This window comes from Acomys minous, assembly GCF_964271855.1.
Source record: "Acomys minous genome assembly, chromosome: 9".
Classification (NCBI taxonomy): domain Eukaryota; kingdom Metazoa; phylum Chordata; class Mammalia; order Rodentia; family Muridae; genus Acomys; species Acomys minous.
In genome coordinates, this window is record NC_140490.1 from 85,275,469 (window position 1) to 85,297,376 (window position 21,908).

The window sequence follows — 21,908 nt, forward strand, 5'->3', positions numbered from 1 at the left end:
TGTGCCAGCAATATTTAGATGACTCATATTTCCTGGTCTAATCCTTGATAGCTATGTCTTCCTTCCTCCCTTCAAACCTAGCATGTCAGTTCTGCATTCTTGAGACTCTCATTCACCCTATGACCCAAATAGTGAAGCATCAAGGCAAAAGACAAATAAAGTATAACTTAAATTCCTGTGTTCCAAAACAGCATGCTATCTCTCAATCTATGGAAAAATTCAAATTGAATATGTGACCTGCAGGTTTGAAATAGCTTGAGTATATTATATGAATTTCATTCCAATGAACGTGTGCAGACAGTGGCATCTGGGATGTCTGACAACAGCTCAGAAAAGCATTTCAGAGTTTCTAGATGGGATGATGTAGTCAGAAAGTACACAGCAAGGAAACAGTGAGGCCTCCATTGTGTGAAAAATGTCTGATCCCCTTCCATTTCACAAGGGATTAACATCCAAAATACATAAAGAAAGAAAAGTTTCAGAGGCCCAAATGCTCAATTCCCCCAATCAGTAAGCCTTCTAAAGTATTGAGCAGAAGATATGATACATAACAAACACATAATTCAGATAGTTTATGAAGATTTCAAACATAATGACAGACAAAGCACAACCTAAATCCACACAAGATTCTATGACAATGAGCTATGGAAGGCAAACATGCACAAAATAAATCCAACAAAGTAGGTTAGGACTTAGGGAGAAAGAACTCCCTCTATTCAAGTGGTAACGGAATCTATCTACAGTGGCTACTATGAAAATAGGACAAGGTTAAATCAAAAATAATAACTCAAAATAATCTGTCCCTTTCTACCACTCCCGAGAATGTAACAAATGTGTATAACTCAGCATCCTATAGACACATCCATATTTATTTCCATAAAACCTAGGATAATCAAGATATGGAAATGACATAAATGTTATCATTAGATGAATGAAAATGAAAAACCTATGAATAACAGCAGAGTTTAGGCTTTTAATATAATATATGAATGTTTTCTCTGTCATCAATAATGATGCATGAAAATAATTAATTTACACACATTGAGACTCTCTATCAGGAATGTGTTTTCTACATTCTAACCAAACAAATGTTATTTTAAATTAAAAAATTTTAATTCATTATAATTTATTCAGATTACACTCAAACTCTTATCTCCTTACTTGTATCTTCCTGATTTCACTATCCCACTCTATTCTCCTCCTCAAGACCTCTGACAGAAGGAGAACACTTCCCCCACCATAATACCACATCCTATCAAGTCTCATCTGGATAACCTGCTTCCCCTTCCTGTGTGTGCTGCCAGGCTTTCACACCAAGGGGAAGTGATCAAACAGAGGGCACCAGAGTCTGTAAACAAAGACAAAGGTTCTTTCTATAGCAAAAGCCTTAAAAGAAAGGACTGCATAAGGAAATTATATATGATACCTATCTTTTACTCAGCAATAGGAGCAAGTATGGAGGAAACTACTGTGCTAGATAAAGTAATGTTTCACTACCAGACACTAAACAGGGGGAATGAATAAGAGAGGTCATGTTTTAGAACTCAGTTTGATGGTGAAGATCTATATTTGTATGGATATTGGACTCAACTGGTGTTAAGTCACTATATTTCACAAATTTTCTGCTACTGACATGATAATAAGTCTTCCAGTGGAAAGTAAACAGAGGAAGTTTTTGTGATTTTTTCACATGTGACTAGAATACATTAGCATATAAGCATCACACTAGGGAGATATGATTCAGGCTGGATGCTATATTTAAGGGTACCATTCCCTATCATGGAAAACAGGACATGTTGTAGCATAATTCAATAATACTTCTCAATAGGATGGGCCCTTTATGACCTCACCTCTCATGAACTTTTATGAAAGTTCATATGAAATCTACTGAATTGATTGTCAATTTCTTCATGCATGTGGCTGTTGACAAAGCCTGGGAACCAAAGCTGCCCAAGAGATTATTGTCCCAAGAGCATTTATGGCATGAATGTGAATGAAATCATGGCAAGTGAGGCTGGAGACCATGCCCTTCATAACATGTTTTCTGACCTATGTTGATGAAAATATTTCAGATCTCAGATCCAGATCCTGAGGCCAAGATTTTCCAGGTGTATCCAGGGAGCATGGCACAGAGTAGGCAGAAAGAAACTAGGAGATATAAACATCCCCCTGCAGTCTGTAACAGTAATAACAGAGATACATAGAGGTATGTGTGTGTGTGATGTTTGTCTGCATGAGAAGCTGTGTTCACCTCTGCTAAGTCTTAGATTTTGGACAACATGAGAAAGCTGCATGTTTTTATTATTTCCTTCTTGCTTCTGAAATTTTATCTCATCTTGTGCAGTTTGACAGAACCCACCTGCTTTTGGAGAATAAAACACAGTGAAGATGATGGAGATTTACAGACAGACTGTAATTTTGTTCTTTTCACATATCCGCAGTCTATAGAGGAAGATTTTTATAACACTATCATTAATTTTAAGTAAGTCATTAAAGTGATTAAATTCTTCGTTCCCTCATGAATGCCATGAATTATAAATTTTTCCTGTGTAGAGAAACTATGAAGGTTTCTGTCCTGTACTTCTCTATGTAATATTGAGAGACCTACAGAAACATTTCTTCCTTGCTCATTATTTTTAATATTTTCAAGTGTATTTTATTGTAGTGTGGATATCTTATATTCTAATTCACTAAGCTATGAGGTGAGAGATTCAGGTTTCACTTTTCTGCCTCATGGATCTCCTTATGTTGAAAGTTGTTATTGCACAGGTTCTCAAAATCTGAGAGGAAAACACAATCTACACCACAGGTATGAGTTCAGTGTGAAGAGACTGCACCACTGTGTCTCTTCAAGTGTCAAGAGGAAAGACTTCTTCCGTCAGCATGTATTCCTAAAGGTCTACACAAAGAGGCACTTAATATTGACCTTTAACAATAAGGTTCATTTTCACACATAGAAAAGTGTGTGACTAATATTCATGATTATATATGCAGTATTACATACATACATATATATGACCATACATATACATTGATTTAAAAATCTATACCAATTCCTAATGTCATTCTGGAACTGACAATAAGTATGTAAAAAAAAAAGATTCAATGTCTCCACAATTACTTTGTTTCACTTTTGCATATGCTCAGTTACAGATTTATGGCATGATTAATATGATTAATATTCATATTAATTAGTGAGAACATGTAACATTAAGGAAATTTTAGGAGAATTAATGTACTCCTCATTGAAAAGGAGGTATTCTCAGTTTCTTTGTGAAGTTCTGAATATGCCAAGTGTAAGAACTTAACAGTGGTGACTGCATAACATAGAGAGAAGAGAAAAAGTATTGACATTCATCAACTTTGCACATAGAATATGCCTGGGCTTTATTTATGTACATACTGACCTTTTCTGTGCTTTCTTTAGTCTCTGATTCTCATGCCACATATCATTTGAATTGCATCTCATGTGGATTTTGTAGAATGTGTTTTACAGCTGTTGGCCACAATGCACTGTGTCCACTGTAACTCTGATGGTTGCTTCACATTATTATTTTTCAGCTTAAGCCATCAGGGTTTGCATTTCTGTTGTTTCAGATTGCTTAGCTAGCTCTCTTGTACTAACCTACAACCACCTACCAAGAGGTGACACTGCATAGTTTGAGCTGGGCTCTGACATCATTCACCAATCAAGAAAAATTTCTCTAGATTTGCCTACAACCTATTTCATGAAGACATTTTCTTGATTAAGACTCCTTCTTCCATACCTTGTGTCACATTAACACAAAATTAGCCAGCACAACCACAGTTCATAGGATGGCCACAGTCTACTGGGCCCAAGACATCTTGCTTCAGCCTTGCTAAGAAGTTGGACTGAAAGCATGTACTCATTTTTCAGGTTCCTCTTGCCTTTTATGCTCTATGTTATCAGCTTCCCAAAACTATCAGAAATCTCAAAATTACTATAAATATTTTTGTGTGAAAATTTATCAGGCTTCCTGACAAGTGCAGCCTCAAGTTGAATTCAGTAGTACTCATAGAGATGGATAGAATTATGCTTTACCACTTTCATGGTCAAATTAAGTTTCCAGTGTCTAAAGGATAAAAGTCAGATATAAAGATTTCTCAAAGTAGCTCATTTATTGCTCTTTGACATCTAAAAAATCTATACAAACAAAAATAAACATTATTGTAACCATTAGCCTAATTAAAGTAGTTTCAGTCAAAGTTACTATATAAGATATCTGGTGGTTTAGGTACAGCAGACTTAAGGGAATATAAAGACAAGACAGACTTGAAACTACTCAGCACACAGATATATTATCATGGGCCATATACCATGTTGTTTAATGCAGATGAGTGATGTGATAATCTCTGTAGAATAGCCTGAATGTGCAGTAAGAAAGAACATTTAGGTTTGTTTCAGCATAATCTACATGGATAATGATGGAATTACCTAAAGATGCATTTCTCAGAACTTATTTTCTCCATGAAGTACTTGAGAGTTTACTAGAAAGATAATTACTCATTAGAAAGGGGTGTAAAGTCATATCCCACTCTCCACTCTACTGTGGAGAGTGTTCTGTCCATTGTCTAGATCTGGGTAGGGGTTTAAAGTTTTATGGCCTGTATTGTCCTTGGCTGGTGCCTTAGTTTGAGCGAGAACCCTGTGCCCAAATCTGCCTATCATAATGTTCTACTTGTAGGTTTCTAGGACCCTCTGGATCCTTCTGCTTTGCCATTCTCCCATGCTTCTCTCATCTAGAGTCCCAATAGAATGTCCTCCCCTCTGTCTCAGTTTCCTGGTAAGTGAAGGCTTTCGTGGGACATGCCCTTTGGGCTAATATGCAGATATAAGTGAGTATATACCATTTGAGTCTTTCTGCTTCTGGGTTAACTCACTCATTGTGATCATTTCTAGCTCAATCCATTTATCCACAAATTTCAGGAATTTCTTGTTTGTAATAGCTGAGTAGCATTCCATAGTGTATATGTACCACAGTTTCTTTATCCATTCTTTTACTGATGGACCTTTGACCATGTCCCCTAGATGGGGAGAGCTGGTGGCATTCAGAGGAAGGACAGTAGGTTACCAAGAAGAGACTTGATACCCTATGAGCATATACAGGGGGAAGTAATCCCCCTGAGGAACACTCATAGGGGAGGAGAATAAGGGGAAAATGGGAGGGAGGGAAGAATGGGAGGATACAAGGGATGGGATAACCATTGAGATGTAACAAGAATAAATTAATTTTTAAAAAAAGAAAGAAAGTGGTGTAAATACCTTGGGGACTGATCATAGTTCTTCTATGGCTATTGTGAATTAGGACATATGTAGAAACCAGAAGAACAAGTGTAAACTGTGGAGTCTCATCCTACAGAAGTGGTAATTAGTAAAATTTCAGTAGGATTTCTCCATATTTTTTCTTTTGTTTTATTTTAGTTTTCTTCCTGTTTCTTTGTTTTCCACAGAACTTTCTGCAGCTTTGTGTTTATTGATTTTTAAACATTATTCTGCCATACAATACATTCTGATTACAGCCTCCACTCCCTCCTCAATTCCTACCAGCTTTCCTCCACCTCCCATTTCCCCATAGATCCACTACTCCTCTATTTCCTTTAGAAAAGAACACACCTCCCAGTGATATCAATGGAACATGGCAGAACAAGATGCAACAAAACTAGGTGCAAACCTTGACACCAAGGGTGGATGAGGCATCCAAGTATAAGAAAAAGGTTGTCAAGAGTAGGCAGAGATACCCCTACTCCTACTTGCAGGAATCCTATAAACATTCCAAGTTAACCACAGAATGTATGCAGAGGACCTAACCCAGACCAATGTTTCTTTATTCCTAGGGCTTCCAGATGTGCCATTACGTTGCTTATATGAGATGTTTACAATCTCTTCTTGAAGGCTCTTAGTGCTGTGTTTTCTGACCCAGTCATCACTGGGTAGAGATTTTTCAGTTTCCAAGTGTGTCATTCCATGGTGGTATGATATGATTCAAGGTATTATTTTAATCTTCGTGCATCTGTTGAGGCTTGCTTTGTGACCCATTAGAAGATCAATTTAGGATAAGGTTCCATGAAGTGTTGAAAAGAAGGTAAAATCTTTTGTGTTTGGTTGAAACGTTGAATAGATATCTGTTAGGTCCATTTTATTTATGACTTCAGTTAGTGTCATTATTTCTCACTTCAACTTCTGTTTCCTTGACATATCCTTTGTTGAGTAGAGGTTCTTGAGAAGCCTGGGAGAAAGAGGAAATAGAAGGATCCAGTGGGTCCTGGAAAACTACAGGCGAGTCTGGGCCCTCGGGTCCTCCGCAAACTGTGGCAACAGCCATAAAAAAAATAGGCAGTAAACCTCGAACCCCTACCCAGACTAGGCGATGGACATTCTCCACTGTTGAGTGGAGAAGGAGATCTAACTTTCACACAAACTCTGGTGCCCCATATTTGAACATGTCCCTTGGATGGAGATGCCTGGTGGCACTCAGAGGAAAGATAATAGGTCACCAAGGAGAGACTTGATACCGTATGAGCATATTCAGGGGGAGGAGGTCCCCCTCAGACACAGACTTAGGGGAGGGGAGGGGAGTAGGGGGGAAGTGGGAGGAAGGGAGGAATGGGAGGATACATGGGATGGGCTAACAACTGAGATGTAATATGTATAAATTAATAAAAATGTATTAAAAAAAGAAAGTGAAAAAATAAGAGTTGAAGTGGGCTAGGAGACTTATAGAATAAATAAAAGAAATTGGAGAGACATAATAGAAAAAAAAAAGAAAGAAAATTATCTCCTGTGTCAACGAGTTCAAGGTTGGTTCTAACTTTCTTACTAGTAGATTTAGTGTTCCTGGTTTTATGTTGAGGTTGTTGATCCCATTGCACTTTGGTTTTGTATAGGGTGACAAATAAAGATCTATTTGCATTTTTATACATGCAAGCTCCAATTAGGCCAGTACCATTTGTTGAAAACGCTTTCCTTTTTTCACTGTATGGTTTGGCTTCTTTGTAATAAAAATCAAGTGTCCATAGGTGTGTGGGCTTATTTCTAGGCTTTGATGCATATCAGTTGATCAAGCAGTCTGTTTCTGTGTCAATACCATGCAGTTTCTGTTACTATAGCTCTGTAGTTTAGCTTGAAGTCACAGATGGAGATACCTCCAGACTATCTTTTAGGTAGGATCGCTTAAGCTAATTTAAGCTCCCCCGCCTGCATATGATGTTGAGAATATTCTGCATTAATATTCATGGTTTCAGGCTTTCTTTCTTTGTTGAGTCTTTGTGTGGTTTATACCTCAGGTGCAGGTGATGGTGGCTTTACAGAATTTGTGGGGAAAGTTTCTTCTGTTCCTATTCTGTTGAATTCCTTGAGGAGTATTGGTATTTGATATTCTTTGAATGTCTGGTAGAATTCTGTTCTCAAATCATTTGGCCCTGGGGGATTTTGTGGTTTAGAGGCTTTTGATGCCTGCTTCTATATCCTTTGGGGATTATTGGAATTTTAAACTTGTTTTCCTGACCTTGTTTTAACTTTGGTAAGTGAAATCTATGAAGAAAATTGTGCATTTTCTTTAGATTTTCTAGTTCTGTGGGATATAAGCTTTTGATGTAAGACCTACAGATTCTTTGTATTTCCTTAGTGTCTCTTGTTATGTCCCCTTTTTTTGTTTTGTTTTTTTCTCCTTTATTAATTTATTCTCGTTACATCTCAATGGTTATCCCATCCCTTGTATCCTCCCATTCTTCCCTCCCTCCCATTTGCCCCTTATTCCCCTCCCCTATGACTGTTCCTGAGGGGGATTTCCGCCCCCTGTATATGTTTATAGGGTATCAAGTCTCTTCTTGGTAACCTGCTGTCCTTCCTCTGAGTGCCACCAGGTCTCCCCCTCCAGGAGACATGGTCAAAGGTGAGGCACCAGAGTATGTGAGAAAGTCATATCCCATTCTCCACTCTACTGTGGAGAATGTTCTGTCCATTGGCTAGATCTGGGTAGGGGTTTAAGGTTTACCACCTGTATTGTCCTTGGCTGGTGCCTTAGTTTGAGCAGGACCCCTGAGCCCAAATCTGCCTATCATAATGTTCTAGTTTTAGGCTTCTAGGACCCTCTGGATCCTTCTACTTCATTTCTGATTTTGTTAATTTAGATATGGTCTCTCTGTGTTTTACTTAGACAGCTCAAGGGTTTGTCTATCTGTTGATTTTCTCAGAGAACCAGCTCTTTGCCCCAGCATGCAGTGTTTGACTAAAAGTCAGGAGGAAGTTCAGCTGTTCAAAATGCAAGACACAAAGAAGGTGAGCAAGTCTGATTGATCAAGCTCTCAAACTTTACTAGTCGGGCAGCAGCTTTTATAAGTCAGAAGGCAAAGAAGGATATTGCTATAGCAACCCAACTGCAGGCTTTTCTCAAAACACAGGAATTCTAGGCAGCGTCATAATGTCATGCCACACCAGGGTATCTTGCCCTGTCTTCATCTAGCTTTAGTCTAGCTGCTAAAGCACAACAGGGTTGCTCCATCTCTATCTGTCTTTAGTCTAACTGATGACCCACAAGAGGGTCAACTAGTTTCTGGTGAAAGGTAAGCTCTGGAAAAAACAGAGACTTAAAGGTGAAGACTTGGACAAGATGGCTGAACATTGGCCATATGGCCCATTGTCCCCAACAGCTCTTGATTTCATTGATGTTTTGTAGTGTCCTCTTTGTTTCTAATCTTTTGATTGCAGGCCCGAGTTTGATGATCTCCAGTTTTCTACTCCTATTGGCTGTGTTCGCCTCACTTTGTTCTAGAGCCTTTCAAGTGTGCTTTTAAAGGGCTAGTATGAGAACTCTCCGATTTCTTTTTTCAATACTTTTTATTTAATTAATTTATACAGATTACAACTCAATTGTTATCCCCTCACTTCTATCCTCCCATTCTTCCCTCCTTCCCTCTTTCTTCCTATTCCCATCCTCCAGGTCTGTGACAGAAGGGGACATTCTCCCCCATCTTATGGTCACATCCTATCAAGTCTTATCTTGGTAGCCTGCTTATCCTTTCTCTGAGCACCACGAGGCCTCTTCACCAAGGGGAAGTATTCAAATACGGGCACCAGATTTCATGTCAGAGCCAGTCCCTGCTCCCCACATAACTGTGGAGAATGTCCTGTCCATTGACTAGATCTGAGTAATGGTTCAATGTTTACTGCGTGTATTGTCCGTGATTTGTGCAGTTGTTTGAGCAGACACTCCTGGTTCCAGATCTGCTCATCATGATGTTGTTCTTGTAGATTTCTATGACCCTCTGGATCCTTCTACTTTTCTAATCTCCCATACTTCTCTCACCTAAAGTCCCAATAGCAAGTCCACATATCTATCCCAATCTCCTGGTAAGTGAAGATTTTCATGGGACATACCTATGGGGCTAGTATCCAATTATAAGTGAGTATATACCATGTGAGTCTTTCTGGGTCTCCATTAACTAACTCGGGATGATCATTTCTAGTTCCATCCATTCATCCACAAATATCAGGATTTCCTTTTTTTAATAGATGAGTAATATTCAATAGTATAAATGAACCACAGTTTGTTTATACATTCTTGACTGAGTAACATCTAGGTTGTTTCCAGGTTCTGCCTATTACAAATAAGCTGCTATGAACATGGTTGAACATATGTCCTGGTTTTGTGGTGGAACATCTTCTTGGTATATTCCAAGGAGTGAAATAGCTGAGTCTTGAGGTAGCTCTATTCTGAGTTTTCTGATAAAGTGCCAGATAGATTTCCAAAGTGATTGTACAGTTTCCATTCCCACCAAGAAAGAAGGAGTGTGCCCCTTTGTCCACATCCTCACCAGCATATGCTGTCAATTGAGTTTTTGAATTTAGTCATTCTGATGGATGTAAGATGGAATCTCAGAGTCATTTTTATTTGCATTTCTTTGATGACTACGGATGTTGAGCATTGCTTTAAGTGTTTCTCAGCCAATCAATATTCCTCTGTTGAGAATTCTCTCTTTAGTTCTAATCCACATTTCTATTGGTTTAATTGATTAGGTGGGGATTCTTTTCTTTTTCTCCTGTTCTCTAGTCATCTGGTTATCTCTGTTGTGAGTGGGACTGGAGGGTATTCCAATGGGGTCACCCTATATGTGTGCCCTACATTGACCAGGCAGGTTAGGAGTGTGTAGAGAGAATCCTAAGCTGAAGGCTAATTTCTAGAGCTCCCCTGATGTCTTCTCAGGATGGGGGACAATGAATGTTGGAGCCTGTATGCACCTCAGCTCTACTGGGTTCCCTGTCTTTGTCTCAGCTGGCCCAGGCAGAAGAGGAGCAGGTTGAGAGAGCTTCAAGCTGATATCCACTCTGTTACCCCTCAGGCTACTATGGTATAGTGGATACTGTGTGGTGTGTCTGAAGCCCAACTCACCTTTGTTGGTTTACTTTGTGTGATGGGCCAGGCTGGTAATTATTGGCTGGGCAGAGAGAAGTCCAAGCCCAAAGATGCTTGGGTGACTCACAGACCATCTTGAGCTGGCTGCTAGTGTGGGTTGTGGCCAGTGCCCGCCTTACCTTTTCTTGTTAGTTTTCTGTGTCCCAGGTTGGCCACACCAATAAGCAGTGTGTTGGTGGAAACAGACCCAAGCTGAGAGTTTCTCACCTGTCCCACAGGTCTTATTCAGATAGCAGGTAATGTGGTTTGTGCCTTGTGTTGGACTCAGCTCTTCAAACTAAGTTTCACTACACAGATCCTCTGTTCCACAGAGGGCCTGCTGTCTGCTCAAGTATTTGGAAGAATGCAGGGTTCCCAAAGTTTTTGACTCCCAAACTAGGGGGACATCAGCCATGATGGACAGTGGGGCAGGATTAGTTCCAATTTTCCCCCACCTCCTTCCCTATAGATGGTTTGGCAGCCTGTGATCTCCTGCTCCCAAGACATGGTCCACAATGGGCAAGTCTATCTTGGGTAATGCCTTTTTATATATATTTTAATCATTACAGGATAAGGTGCCATGGTTTAGATATATTGTTGAAGTCATGAGTTTTTTTATGTTTCTCTAGATTGAGAATTCCAAGACAAATATATAGCAGATTAAATGTCTAGGTCCATGTTCTAGTTCATGGGTGGGATTCAGATATAAAAAAGTCAACTCTTTATGTATTTTGCCCAGATAGTCTCATATGAGAATGATCTATTTTGATGAAGTCTTGAAATGCTTTAGTCTTTAAAGATTTCTTCTTCCATTCCCTTACATTAGGTAAGATATACTTTATACAGAAATTTAGAGTGAGTATATTAAAAGATTGACTTCAATTGATTTGAAATTTTCATTTTTATAACATTCTCCATAATGATCTTGTGTCTCCTCTTAGCATACTAACATGGAAATATGAGTTCTTTCTTGTACTGCTTTTTGCTACTGATGAGATCAACAAAAACTCTTACATTTTACCCAACATGTCTTTGGTATTTTCTGTTCTTGATGACATGTGTTTTAAAACATTGGAAATAATTGATGAAATTTTACTACACAAAAATACTGCAATAATTCCTAATTATATCTGTGGAATAACTGAATGTTATATAGAACTTACAGGACCATCATGGACTACATCTTTAAAAGTGGCAATTTTTTCTAGAAGTCCAAAGGTGAGGCTGTGTGATTAAAAAGGAGAGGTAAAATTTATCTGTGCTAACCCTAAATTATGACAGAGAATAATGGCAGCATGGGTTTGTGTGTGCTGATCTGTATATTCTAAAGAATTAAAGTATCTGATATTGATATTTCACTAATATTTCCTTGTACTACAAAAAATGATTGAAATGGACAAACACAAAAACTTTGGCTGAACATACAAGCATGTCAGAAAAGTAAAGAATTCTATTGAAATAATATAGGGCCTTTAGAAAGTGATCTTATTGTCCTTTATAGGAGCTCTGGATAGTGAGTAACACAACATATCTAAGAAAGAACTTCCAACCAAGCATATTTCTCACATAGCTTCTTCTGTTCTTCATCCTTCAGATTTTCTTTGGACCATTTCTTTCTATTCTGAATGACAATGTCCAGTTTCCCCATGTCTACCAGATAGCACACAAGGATACATGTTTGACCCAGGCCATGGTCTCTTTGATGCTTTATTTTTCATGGTCCTGGATAGGTTTAGTCATCATGGAGGATGGCAAGGGTATACAGTTTCTCTCAGATTTGAAAGAAGAGATGCAAATTAATGGAGTCTGTTTAGCTTTTGAGAATGTGATCCCAGATAATATGCACTTATATGTGACAAGGGGTGTAATATATGAGAAACAAATCCTGACATCCACAGCAAAGGTTGTTATCATTTATGGTGAAATGAACTCTACCCTAGAAGCCAGCTTCAGAAGATGGGTATATTTAGGTGTACAGAGAATCTGGGTCACCACCTCACAATGGGATGTCATCACATCTAAGGAAGACTTCTGCCTTGACCGCTTCCATGGGGCTGTCACTTTTGCACATCACCATGGTGATATTTCTAAATTTAGAAATTTTATGGAATCAATGAGCACTTCCAAATACCCAGTAGACATTTCTGGGATGAGACAAACGTGGAATCATTTTAACTGTTCAATTTCCTGTACCAACTATAGCACAATGAATCCTTGTTCATTCAACACTTCTTTGGAATGGTTATCGCAGCATAAATTTATGATGGCTCTGAGTGAAGAAGGTTACAATTTATATAATGCTGTTTATGCTGTGGCTCACACCTACCATGAAGTCATTCTTCAACAAGTAGAGTCTCAGCAAATAGCAGAACTCATAGGAATATTCAATGACTGTCATCAGGTAAATTATTGTACATAGATTATGCTTGTTATGATATTTTAAAATACCCCACAAACGATCATATGAATTATTCTCTCAATAGAAGGATTTCTGGACTTCAAAACACTTTAATATAAATTTTTTTTTTTGCCTTTTGTCCCAAATATTTTTTTTTTTAAATAAAATCCTTCATATTGCATCTCAATTGCTATCCCATCCCATGCATCCTCCCATTCCTCTGTCCCCCTCACTTTCACCCCATTGCCCTTCCTTATGATTGTGACTGTTGGGATCTCCTCTCCTTGAATATGATGCTAGGTTATCAAGTTTCTTCTTCATAGTCTGTTATCCTTCCTTCAAGTGCCATCGGGCCTCCCCATCAAGGGGACATGGCCAAATAAGGGGCACCAGAGTTCGTGTGAAAGTCAGTCCCTAGTCTCCACTTAACTGTGGAGAATATTCTGTCCCTTGGGTAGGTCTGGGTAGGGGTTTGAAGTTTACTGCACATATTGTCCTTCACTGGTGCCATAGATTGAGCAGAACTCCTGGGCCCAAACCTGCCCATCATAGTGTTCTTCTTGTAGGTTTCTAGGACCCTCTGGATCCATCTATTTCCCTATTTCCCATATTTCTCCCACCTTAGGATGTCCTCACCACTATCCCATTTTCCTGGTAAGTGAAGACTTTCATGAGACGTACCCCTTGGCCTAGTGTCCAGATATAAGTGAGTATATACTATTTGAGTCTCTCTTCTTCTGGGTTAGCTCACTCATTATGATCATTTCTAGTTCAATCTATTTGTCCACAAATTTTGGAAACTCCTTGTTTTTAGTAGCTGAGTAGTATTCCATAGTGTAAATGTGCCACAGTTTCTTTATTCATTCTTCTACTGAGGGACATTTAGGCTGTTTCCATGTTCTGGTTATTATGAATAAGACTGCTATGAATATGATTGAGCATATGTCCCTATTATATGCTCGAGCATCTTCTGGGTATATTCCAAGGAGTGGAATAGCTGGGTCTTGAGGAAGCCCTATTCCCAGTTTTCTGAGATAGTGCCAGATAGCTTTCCAAAGGGGTTGCACTGGACTGCATTCCCACCAGCAATGAAGGACTTTTCCTCTCTCTCCACATCCTCACCAGCATGTACTGTCACTTGAACTTTTGATCTTGGCCATTCTGATGGGTGTAAGATGGAATCTCAGAGTCATTTTGATTTGCATTTCTCTGATGACTAAAGACGTTGAGCATTTCTTTAAGTGTTTCTCAGCCATTGGATATTTTTTTGTTGAGAATTCTCTGCTTAATTCTGAGCCCCATTTCTTAATTGGATTAGTTGGTTTGGTGGTGTTTAATTTCTTGAGATCTTTATATATTTAAGATACCAGACCTTCGTCAGACATAGGGTTGATGAAGATCTTTCCCAGTCTGTAGGCTATTGCTTTGTTCTCTTGACAGTGTCTCCTGCCTTACAGAAGCTTCCCAGCCTCATAAGGTCCCATTTATTAATTGTTGACATTAAGGCCTGGGCTGTTGGTGTTCTGTTCAGGAAGTTGTCTCCTGTGCCATTGTGTTCTAGGCTCTTCCCCACTTTTTCTTCTAACTGATTTAGTGTCTCTGGTTTTATGTTAAGGTCTTTAATCTACTTGGGCTTGAATTTTGTACATGGTGACAAATATGTGTCCAATTGTATTTTTCTACATGTGGACATCCAGTTAGACCAGCACCATTTGTTGAAGATGCTATCCTTTTTCCATTGAATAGATTTGGCTTCTTTGTCATAAATCAAGTGACCATATGTGTGTGGATTCATTTCTGGATCTTCAATTTGATTTCATTGATCCACCGGCCTATTGCTGTGCCAGGACCATCCTGTTTCAATTACTGTTGCTCTATAGTACAGCTTGAGATCAGGAATGGAGATTCCTCTAGGAGATCTTTTATTGCATAGGATTGTTTTTGCTATTCTGGGTTTTTTGTTTTTCCATATGAAATTGAGAATTGAACTTTCAGTGTCTTTAAAATATTGTGTAAGTATTTTTATAGGGATTGCATAGAATCTGTAAATTGCTTTGGTAAGATGGCCATTTTTACTATATTAATTCTCCCGATCCATGAACAAGGGACATCCTTCCATCTCCTGATGTCATTTTCAATCACTTCCTTCAGAGACTTAAAGTTTTTTTCAAACAAGTCCTTCACTTGCTTGGTTAGAGTTACTCCTAGATATTTTATATTGCTTGTGGCTATCGTGAAGGGTGTAGCTTTCTTAATTTCTTTCTCTGCATGTTTGTCTTTTGTATATAGAAAGGCTACTGACTTTTTGAGTTAATTTTGTATCCAGCCAATTTGCTGAAGGTGTTTTTCAGTTGTAGGAGTTCTCTGGTGGAATTTTGGGGGTCATTTATGTACACTCTCCTATCATAAGCAAATAGGGATAGTTTGACTTCCTCCTTTCCCATTTGGATATCCTTGATCTCCTTTTGTTGTCTTATTGCTCTGGCTAGAACTTCAAGAAGTATATTGAAGAGATATGGAGAAAGTACGCAGCCTTGTCTGGTCCCCGATTTTAGAGGAATTTCCTTGAGTATCTCTCCATTTAATTTTATGTTGGCTGTTGGCTTGCTGTATATAGCCTTTCTTATGTTTAGATATGTGCCTGTATTCCCAATTTCTATAAAACTTTAAACATGAAAGGGTGTTGGATTTTGTCAAATGCTTTTTCTGCATCTAAGGAGATGATCATGTGGGGTTTTATCTTTCAGTTTGTTTATTTGGTAGATTACATTGATGGATGTTTGAACATTAAACCAACCCTGCATGCCAGGAATGAAGCCTACCTGGTCATGGTGAATGATATATTTGATATGTTGTTGTATTCCTTTTGGGAGTATTTTATTGAGTATTTTTGCATCAATGTTCATAAGAGAAATTGGTCTGAAGTTCTCTTTTTTGTTGGGTCTTTGTTAGGCTTAGGTATCAACGTGACTGTGGCCTCATAGAATGAATTTGGTAGAGTTCCATCCATTTCTATCTTTTGGAGTAGCTTGAAGAGTATTGGTATTAGCTGTTCTTTGAAGGTGTGGTAGAATTCTGTGGTGAAACCATCTGGCCCTGGGCTTTTTTTTGGGGGGGGGGTGGGAGACTATCAATAATTGCTTCTATTTCTATAAGGAGAGATAGGACTGTTTAATTGGTTTTTATGTTCTTGATTCAGTTTTGGCAAGTGAAAGCAATAAAGAAAATTGTCCATTTCCTATAGATTTTCAAATTTTGTGGCATATATGCCTTTAAAATAGGATCTTATGATTATTTGTGTTTATTCAGTGTCTGTTGTTATGTCTCCGTTTTCACTTCTGATTTTGTTGATTTGGATAGTGTCTCTGTGCCTTTTAGTTAGTTTGGCTAATGGTTTGTCTATTTTGTTGATTTTCTCAAAAAAACAGCTCCTGTTTTTGTTGATTCTTTGAATTGCTCTCTTTGTTTTTAATTTATTGATTCCAGCCCTGAGTTTGATTATTTCCAGATGTCTACTCCTCTTTGGTGTTTCTGTTTCTTTTTTTTCCTAGGGCATCAAACTGTGTTGTTAAGTTGCTTATGTGGGATATTTCCACTTTCTTCTTAAAGGCACTTAGTGCTATGAATTTTCCTCTTCGCACTGCCTTCAATGTGTCCCACAAATTTGGATATGTTGTTCCTTCATTTTCATTGAATTGCAGGAAGTCTTCTATTTCTTTCTTTATTGTTTCCCTGACCCAGGTGTCATCAAGTAGAGAGTTGTTTAGGTGTGTAGGCTTTTTATTGTTTCTGTTGTTGTTGAAGTCCAGTCTCAGACCATGGTGATCTGATAGGATAAAAGGTATTATTTCAATCTTCTTGAATTTATTGAGGCTTGCTTTGTGACCTTTTATGAGGTCAATTTTGGAGAAGGTTCCATGGGGTGCTGAGAAGAAGGTATAATCCTTTGTGGTTGGGTGAAAAGTTCTGTAGATATCTGTTAGATCCATTTGATTCATGACGTTGGTTAATGATATTACTTCTTGGTTTAGTTTTCGTTTTAATGACCTATCCTTCAGTGAAAGTGGGGTGCTGAAGTCTCCCACTATTAGTGTGTGGGGATTGATGTGTGGTTTGAGCTTTGTTAATACATCTTTTACAAATGTGGGTGCCCTTGTATTGGGGCATAGATGTTCAGAATTGTGATGTCATCTTGGTTGACTTTACCTTTGATGAGTATAAAGTGTCCTTCCTCATCTCTTTTGATTTATTTTTTGTAAAGTCTAATTTATTAAAAATTAAAATGGCTACACCAGATTGCTTCTTGTGTCTATTTGCTTAGAATACTTTTTCCCAGCCTTTTACCCTGAGATAATGTCTATCATTATGGGCGAGATGTGTTTCTTGGATGCAGAAGAATGTTGGATCTTGCTTATGCATCCATTCGATTAGTCTGGGTCTTTTTATTGGAGAATTGAGACCATTAATGTTGAGAGATATTAGTGACCAGTGACTGTTACGTTCCATGATTTTGATGTTGGTTGCAGTATAGTACTTATGTGGTTGTTTTTGAGACAGTATAGTTATCTAAATCCCATATAGTTTTGGTTGTAGTTCGTCACTTTGGTTTGGAGTTTTCCTTCTATTAACTTCTGTAAGAACAGAAACTGTTTGAATTTGTTTTTATCATGGAAAATCTTGTTTTCTCCATCAATATTTATTGAGAGTTTTGTTGGATAGAGTAGTCTTGCCTGGAACCTATGGTCTCTTAGGGTTTGCAGGACCTCTCTCCAAAACCTTCTGGCTTTTATGGTCTCTGTTGAAAAGTCGGGTGTAATTCTGATAGGTTTGCCATTAAATGTTAATTGGCCCTTTCCCCTCTCCACTTTTAATATTTTTTCTTTATTCTGTACATTTTGTGTCTTGATTATTATGTGGCGGGAGGATTTTCTTTTCTGGTCTATTCTATTTGGTGTTCTATAGGCTTCTTGTACGTTTATCTGCACCTCCTTCCTTAGATTGGGAAAATTTTCTTCTATGATTTTGTTGAAGATATTTTCAGGTCCTTGGTGCCCGGCATCTTCTGTTTCCTCAACTCCTATTATCCTCAGATTTTGTCTTTTCTTGATGTCCTTTATTTCTTGGATGTTTTGTGTCAGGAACTTTTCAGATTTAGCATTTTCTTTAATGCTTGTTTCAAGTTCTACCATAGCATCTTTTGCTGCAGAGATTCGTTCCTCCATCTCTTGAATTCTGTTAGAGAAGCTTAGGTCTGTATTACTTGCATGCTTCTCTGAGTTTGTTTGTTCCCATCTTTCTTCTGTCTGTGTTTTTATCATTGTTTCCATTTTCATCTTCAGATCTTGAACCATTTTATTAATTTCCTTTATCTGACTGTTTGTGTTTTCTTGAGTTTCTTCCAGTGACTTTCTATGGGTCTTAAGATCTTGAATTGTTTTATTAACTTCAATCATCTGGCTGTTTGTCTTTTCCTGGATTTTTTCCAGTTCCTCTCTATAGGTCTTTTTTAATGTCTTCAATTTGTTTGGCTGCATCTTCTTGCATTTGTTGTCAGTTATTATTTGTTTGCTCCATTATCGTCTTCATTACGATGGATTGGAGGTAATTTTCTTGTATTTCAATTGTGTTTGAGTTCTTAGGGTTGTTTTCATTGGGATAATTGGGATCTGGAGATGCCATATTTTGGGGGATTTTGTTGTTTAAGGTTTTTCGTTGACCTCTAGTCATTTTGATGTCTCTGAAGTTAGGGCCCTGATCCACCCTCTCTGTTCTGCCTGGGCCAACAGGCCCACCAAGCATCCAGAGAGGGAGACAGAGGGTGGGCAGGTGTGACACGCCCTCAAGCACGTCTGCTCGTCAGTGGGAAGCCTTAAAGCTGTGGCCGGAGGTGTGACTGCAGCTGCCTGAGACCTTGTGTGGGCCCTGGGTCTCTCTGAGGGTTGGTGTGCTTGATGTACACTCTCCATTCCTCCTGGGGCGGCATGCCTGCAGGTGGTTAGGGAGGAAGACAGGGGGCACAATTGATGCAAACACCCTTGGCTCAGAGTTTGGTTTTGTGCTCACATTGCAGTGGTTTCCAGACCCTGAGGCTTTATCAGGACTTGCAGGTTTTTCCAAGATCAGAACCACCTGTTTTCCTGGGCTAGTAACCCCAGTCTGGAGTTACACTGCCCATAGTTCAGTCTCAGATACCAAGTTCCTGGTTATCACTGATGGGAACCTGTTGAGCTGCTGGCCAGTGTGCACCGTTCCTCCAGGTTCTTAGATTAGACCAACTGGGTGTACCATTTTAGCGCTGTGTCTGTGGGGGTGGAGTATCAACAGCTTCTTGGTTCCCTGTGATGGCCCTGGGTTTCTCTGTGGACTGGTAGGCTAAGATCCATGTTCCCTGTTCCCTCTGGGGCAAGAGGCCCACGAATGGTCTGAGAAGAAGACAGGGGGTGCAGATGAGGCTAACATCCTCGGGTCTGGTGTTAGGTTTTGCACTCCCGCACACCTAGACACTGGCCCCTGGGGCTTTCTCGGGACTGGCGGGTGGGTCTGGCATCAGAGCCACCCATTGTCTTCTGTTGTTCCTGGGCCAGTAGTTCCAGCCTGGAGATACACCACCCACAGTTCAGTCTCAGATACAAAGCTCCAGGTTAACGATGGCAGGCTGCTGTCCCACTGCTGGGAAGAGTACACCCTTCCTCTAAATTCTTAGAACAGAACAGACAAGCTGTAGGCACAGCTTTAGCACTGCAGCTGGCAGGTGTATCCCCACCTGCCTGCTCTCCTGTCGAGCTCTGGGACTCTTTGCAGACTGGTGAGCCCAGAAACAAGCTCTCTGATCCCCCTGGACTTAGTATGGTCCAGATCTTCCAGACACCATGGCAATCACACCTACAGGTGGATCACCACGCTAATCACCTCACTAGGTGGGGCCTTGTCTTTGCTTCTGTTTACCCACTTGGGTGGCTGCAGGCCTGGTGGCTGCTCTTCAGGGCGGTCTGTGCTCTCTGCACGGGCTCTGAAACTTTCTGTGGGTTCCCAGAAATACGCTCTTATCTCACTGGGCCATGTGGTGTCCAGATTTCAAGGCACCACACCAATCACCTCAGCCGGCAGGACCTTGCCTGCTCCAGGCTACCCGCTTGAGAGTCTGCAGCCACAGTGGCTACTCGTTGGTTCTGGGTCTCACTGTGGACCCCCAGAAGCACACTCTCTGTTAGCCCTGGACCTGCTACTGTCCAGATCTTCAGGACTCCGAGGTAAGCCCCTCAGTAGGCAGGGCCTTGCCAGCGATTTCTGCTGCCTGTTTGAGTATCTGCAGACAAGGAGGCTGCTCTCTAGGGGATCCATGCTCGACGCAGGTTAGGGTCTCACTGTGGACCCCCGAAGCACACTCTCTGTTCCCCCTAGACCTATTTCTGTCCAGCTCTTCAGAACTACCTGGCAATTGCCTCAGTAGGCAGGGCCTTGCCAGTGATCTGAGATACCTGTTTGAGTGTCTACAGGCACAGAGGCTGCTCTCTAGGAGGTCCGTGCGCTGTACGGGTTTAGGGTCTCACTGTGGAACCCCAGAACCAAGCTCTTTGATCCCCCTGTTACTGTCCAAGTCTTCCAGACACTGCGCCAAACCCCTCTGCAGGCAGGATCTTGCCTGTATCCCCTGCTACCTGTTAGTGCGGCTGCGGCTACTGCAGCGGCACCTTGCCAGTTGGTCCGTGCTTACCGAGCATTCCGGGGCATGCAGGATTTTTGTAGTTTATTTCTCTTGAACAGTGGAATTCTCCCTCTGTGTTGGACTCGGAAGCTTGGTATTTCTGGTTAAGAAAATAGTCCAAATCTCTGACTCGATTATTCTGGTTTCTAAACAAGGTCCACCCAGCTCCTAAAAATTTTAAGTGAATAAATATACTACACGAGATTGTTGTTATTAAATTATCTGTAATATTAGTATGCCTGGCTAGCAATCAATTAAGACACGGATACTTGTTATATTTTAAAATAGCCTTAGTTATCCTGGGGCAGGGCAGACATCAATTCTCTAAACTATTTCCCATAGTGGAAACAGGGAGTGAGGCAGATATCACATACCTGCCCCACTACCATGCCATCTGCTTCTAAATATTTCTATCAAGCTACCTCCTATCCATTATCCCAAATACTGGTTAATGTTCTGCATCTGGGACAAATCTCCATCCACACTGGCCATGTGTTTCTCTTCCATCTAACCCATGGCAGCCTTCTTCTTCCTTTCCTTGGACCCTCTTCGTGTCTCTCTCTCTTCTTCTTCCCAGGATTCCTGTCTCTCTCCTAAGCCCAGGAATCTTAGCCACACCTTCATCTCCTCTGCCTTGCCCAGGTGGGATGGCTTTTTATTAATCAAAATGTGGGTCACAGAGACAGCAAGTAGTAATTAACAACAAAATACATTAGACCATCCCCCAACACAAGATTAACATTAAATGGATGACAACATTTTTGTATGAAGATAGTCATTTTTGTGAGAATGCATCAGAACATTTCACCAAATGAGTTCGATATGAGAAATAATAACTAAAATATCTATCATAAAGTACACAAGTGACAATTAGAAATTAATTTATTTCTCAAGAACAAACATATCGACCAATGTCATGGATAATTATTTTTATAAAACATCAATTACTTATGTAGACATATAATGACTACCAATTTTTATTAAATTTATTTGTATTTTATATATGTATACAATATTTACATGATTTACTCACTACCTGTCTTCCATTCAACAGATTTCAGGCCTCTTATTCTCTCAAATTTTTTGGCTTCTACTTTAAAATGTCTTGCTCCACACACACACAAACACACACACACACACTCTTAACATCCAGACTTAGTTAGTTGGTGTATTGACAGTTTTCACACAAGTAATGAGTGTAAAGATCTCTTGTACTATGTTACCCAATATTTGGTAAGCATTTTTCTGACATTTTGCATCATAAAACATAGAAATGAAGTATAATATAATGTAATTACCTATGAGATATCTTGCTTTTCACTGGATAGGTAACCATCAACATAAATGTCTTTTCTGGGCTATATTGGAAATCATTGAATATTCACAACATCAC

The 21,908-nt window shown here is 39.6% G+C and overlaps 1 protein-coding gene across 1 annotated transcript in view; it reads left to right on the top strand.

Annotated features, from left to right (window-relative positions):
• Positions 1–2,279: 2,279 nt before the first annotated feature.
• The window catches only part of LOC311605914 (vomeronasal type-2 receptor 116-like), a gene marked incomplete at both ends in the record, with an annotated part of 29,683 nt that continues 10,054 nt past the window's right edge, over positions 2,280–21,908 (top strand). The window contains 5 exons of the mRNA XM_084796751.1: positions 2,280–2,482; positions 8,152–8,299; positions 10,581–10,669; positions 11,354–11,630; positions 12,007–12,813. Coding sequence (XP_084652877.1) covers positions 2,280–2,482; positions 8,152–8,299; positions 10,581–10,669; positions 11,354–11,630; positions 12,007–12,813 — 1,524 coding nt within the window. The remainder of the gene's footprint in view (positions 2,483–8,151; positions 8,300–10,580; positions 10,670–11,353; positions 11,631–12,006; positions 12,814–21,908) is intronic.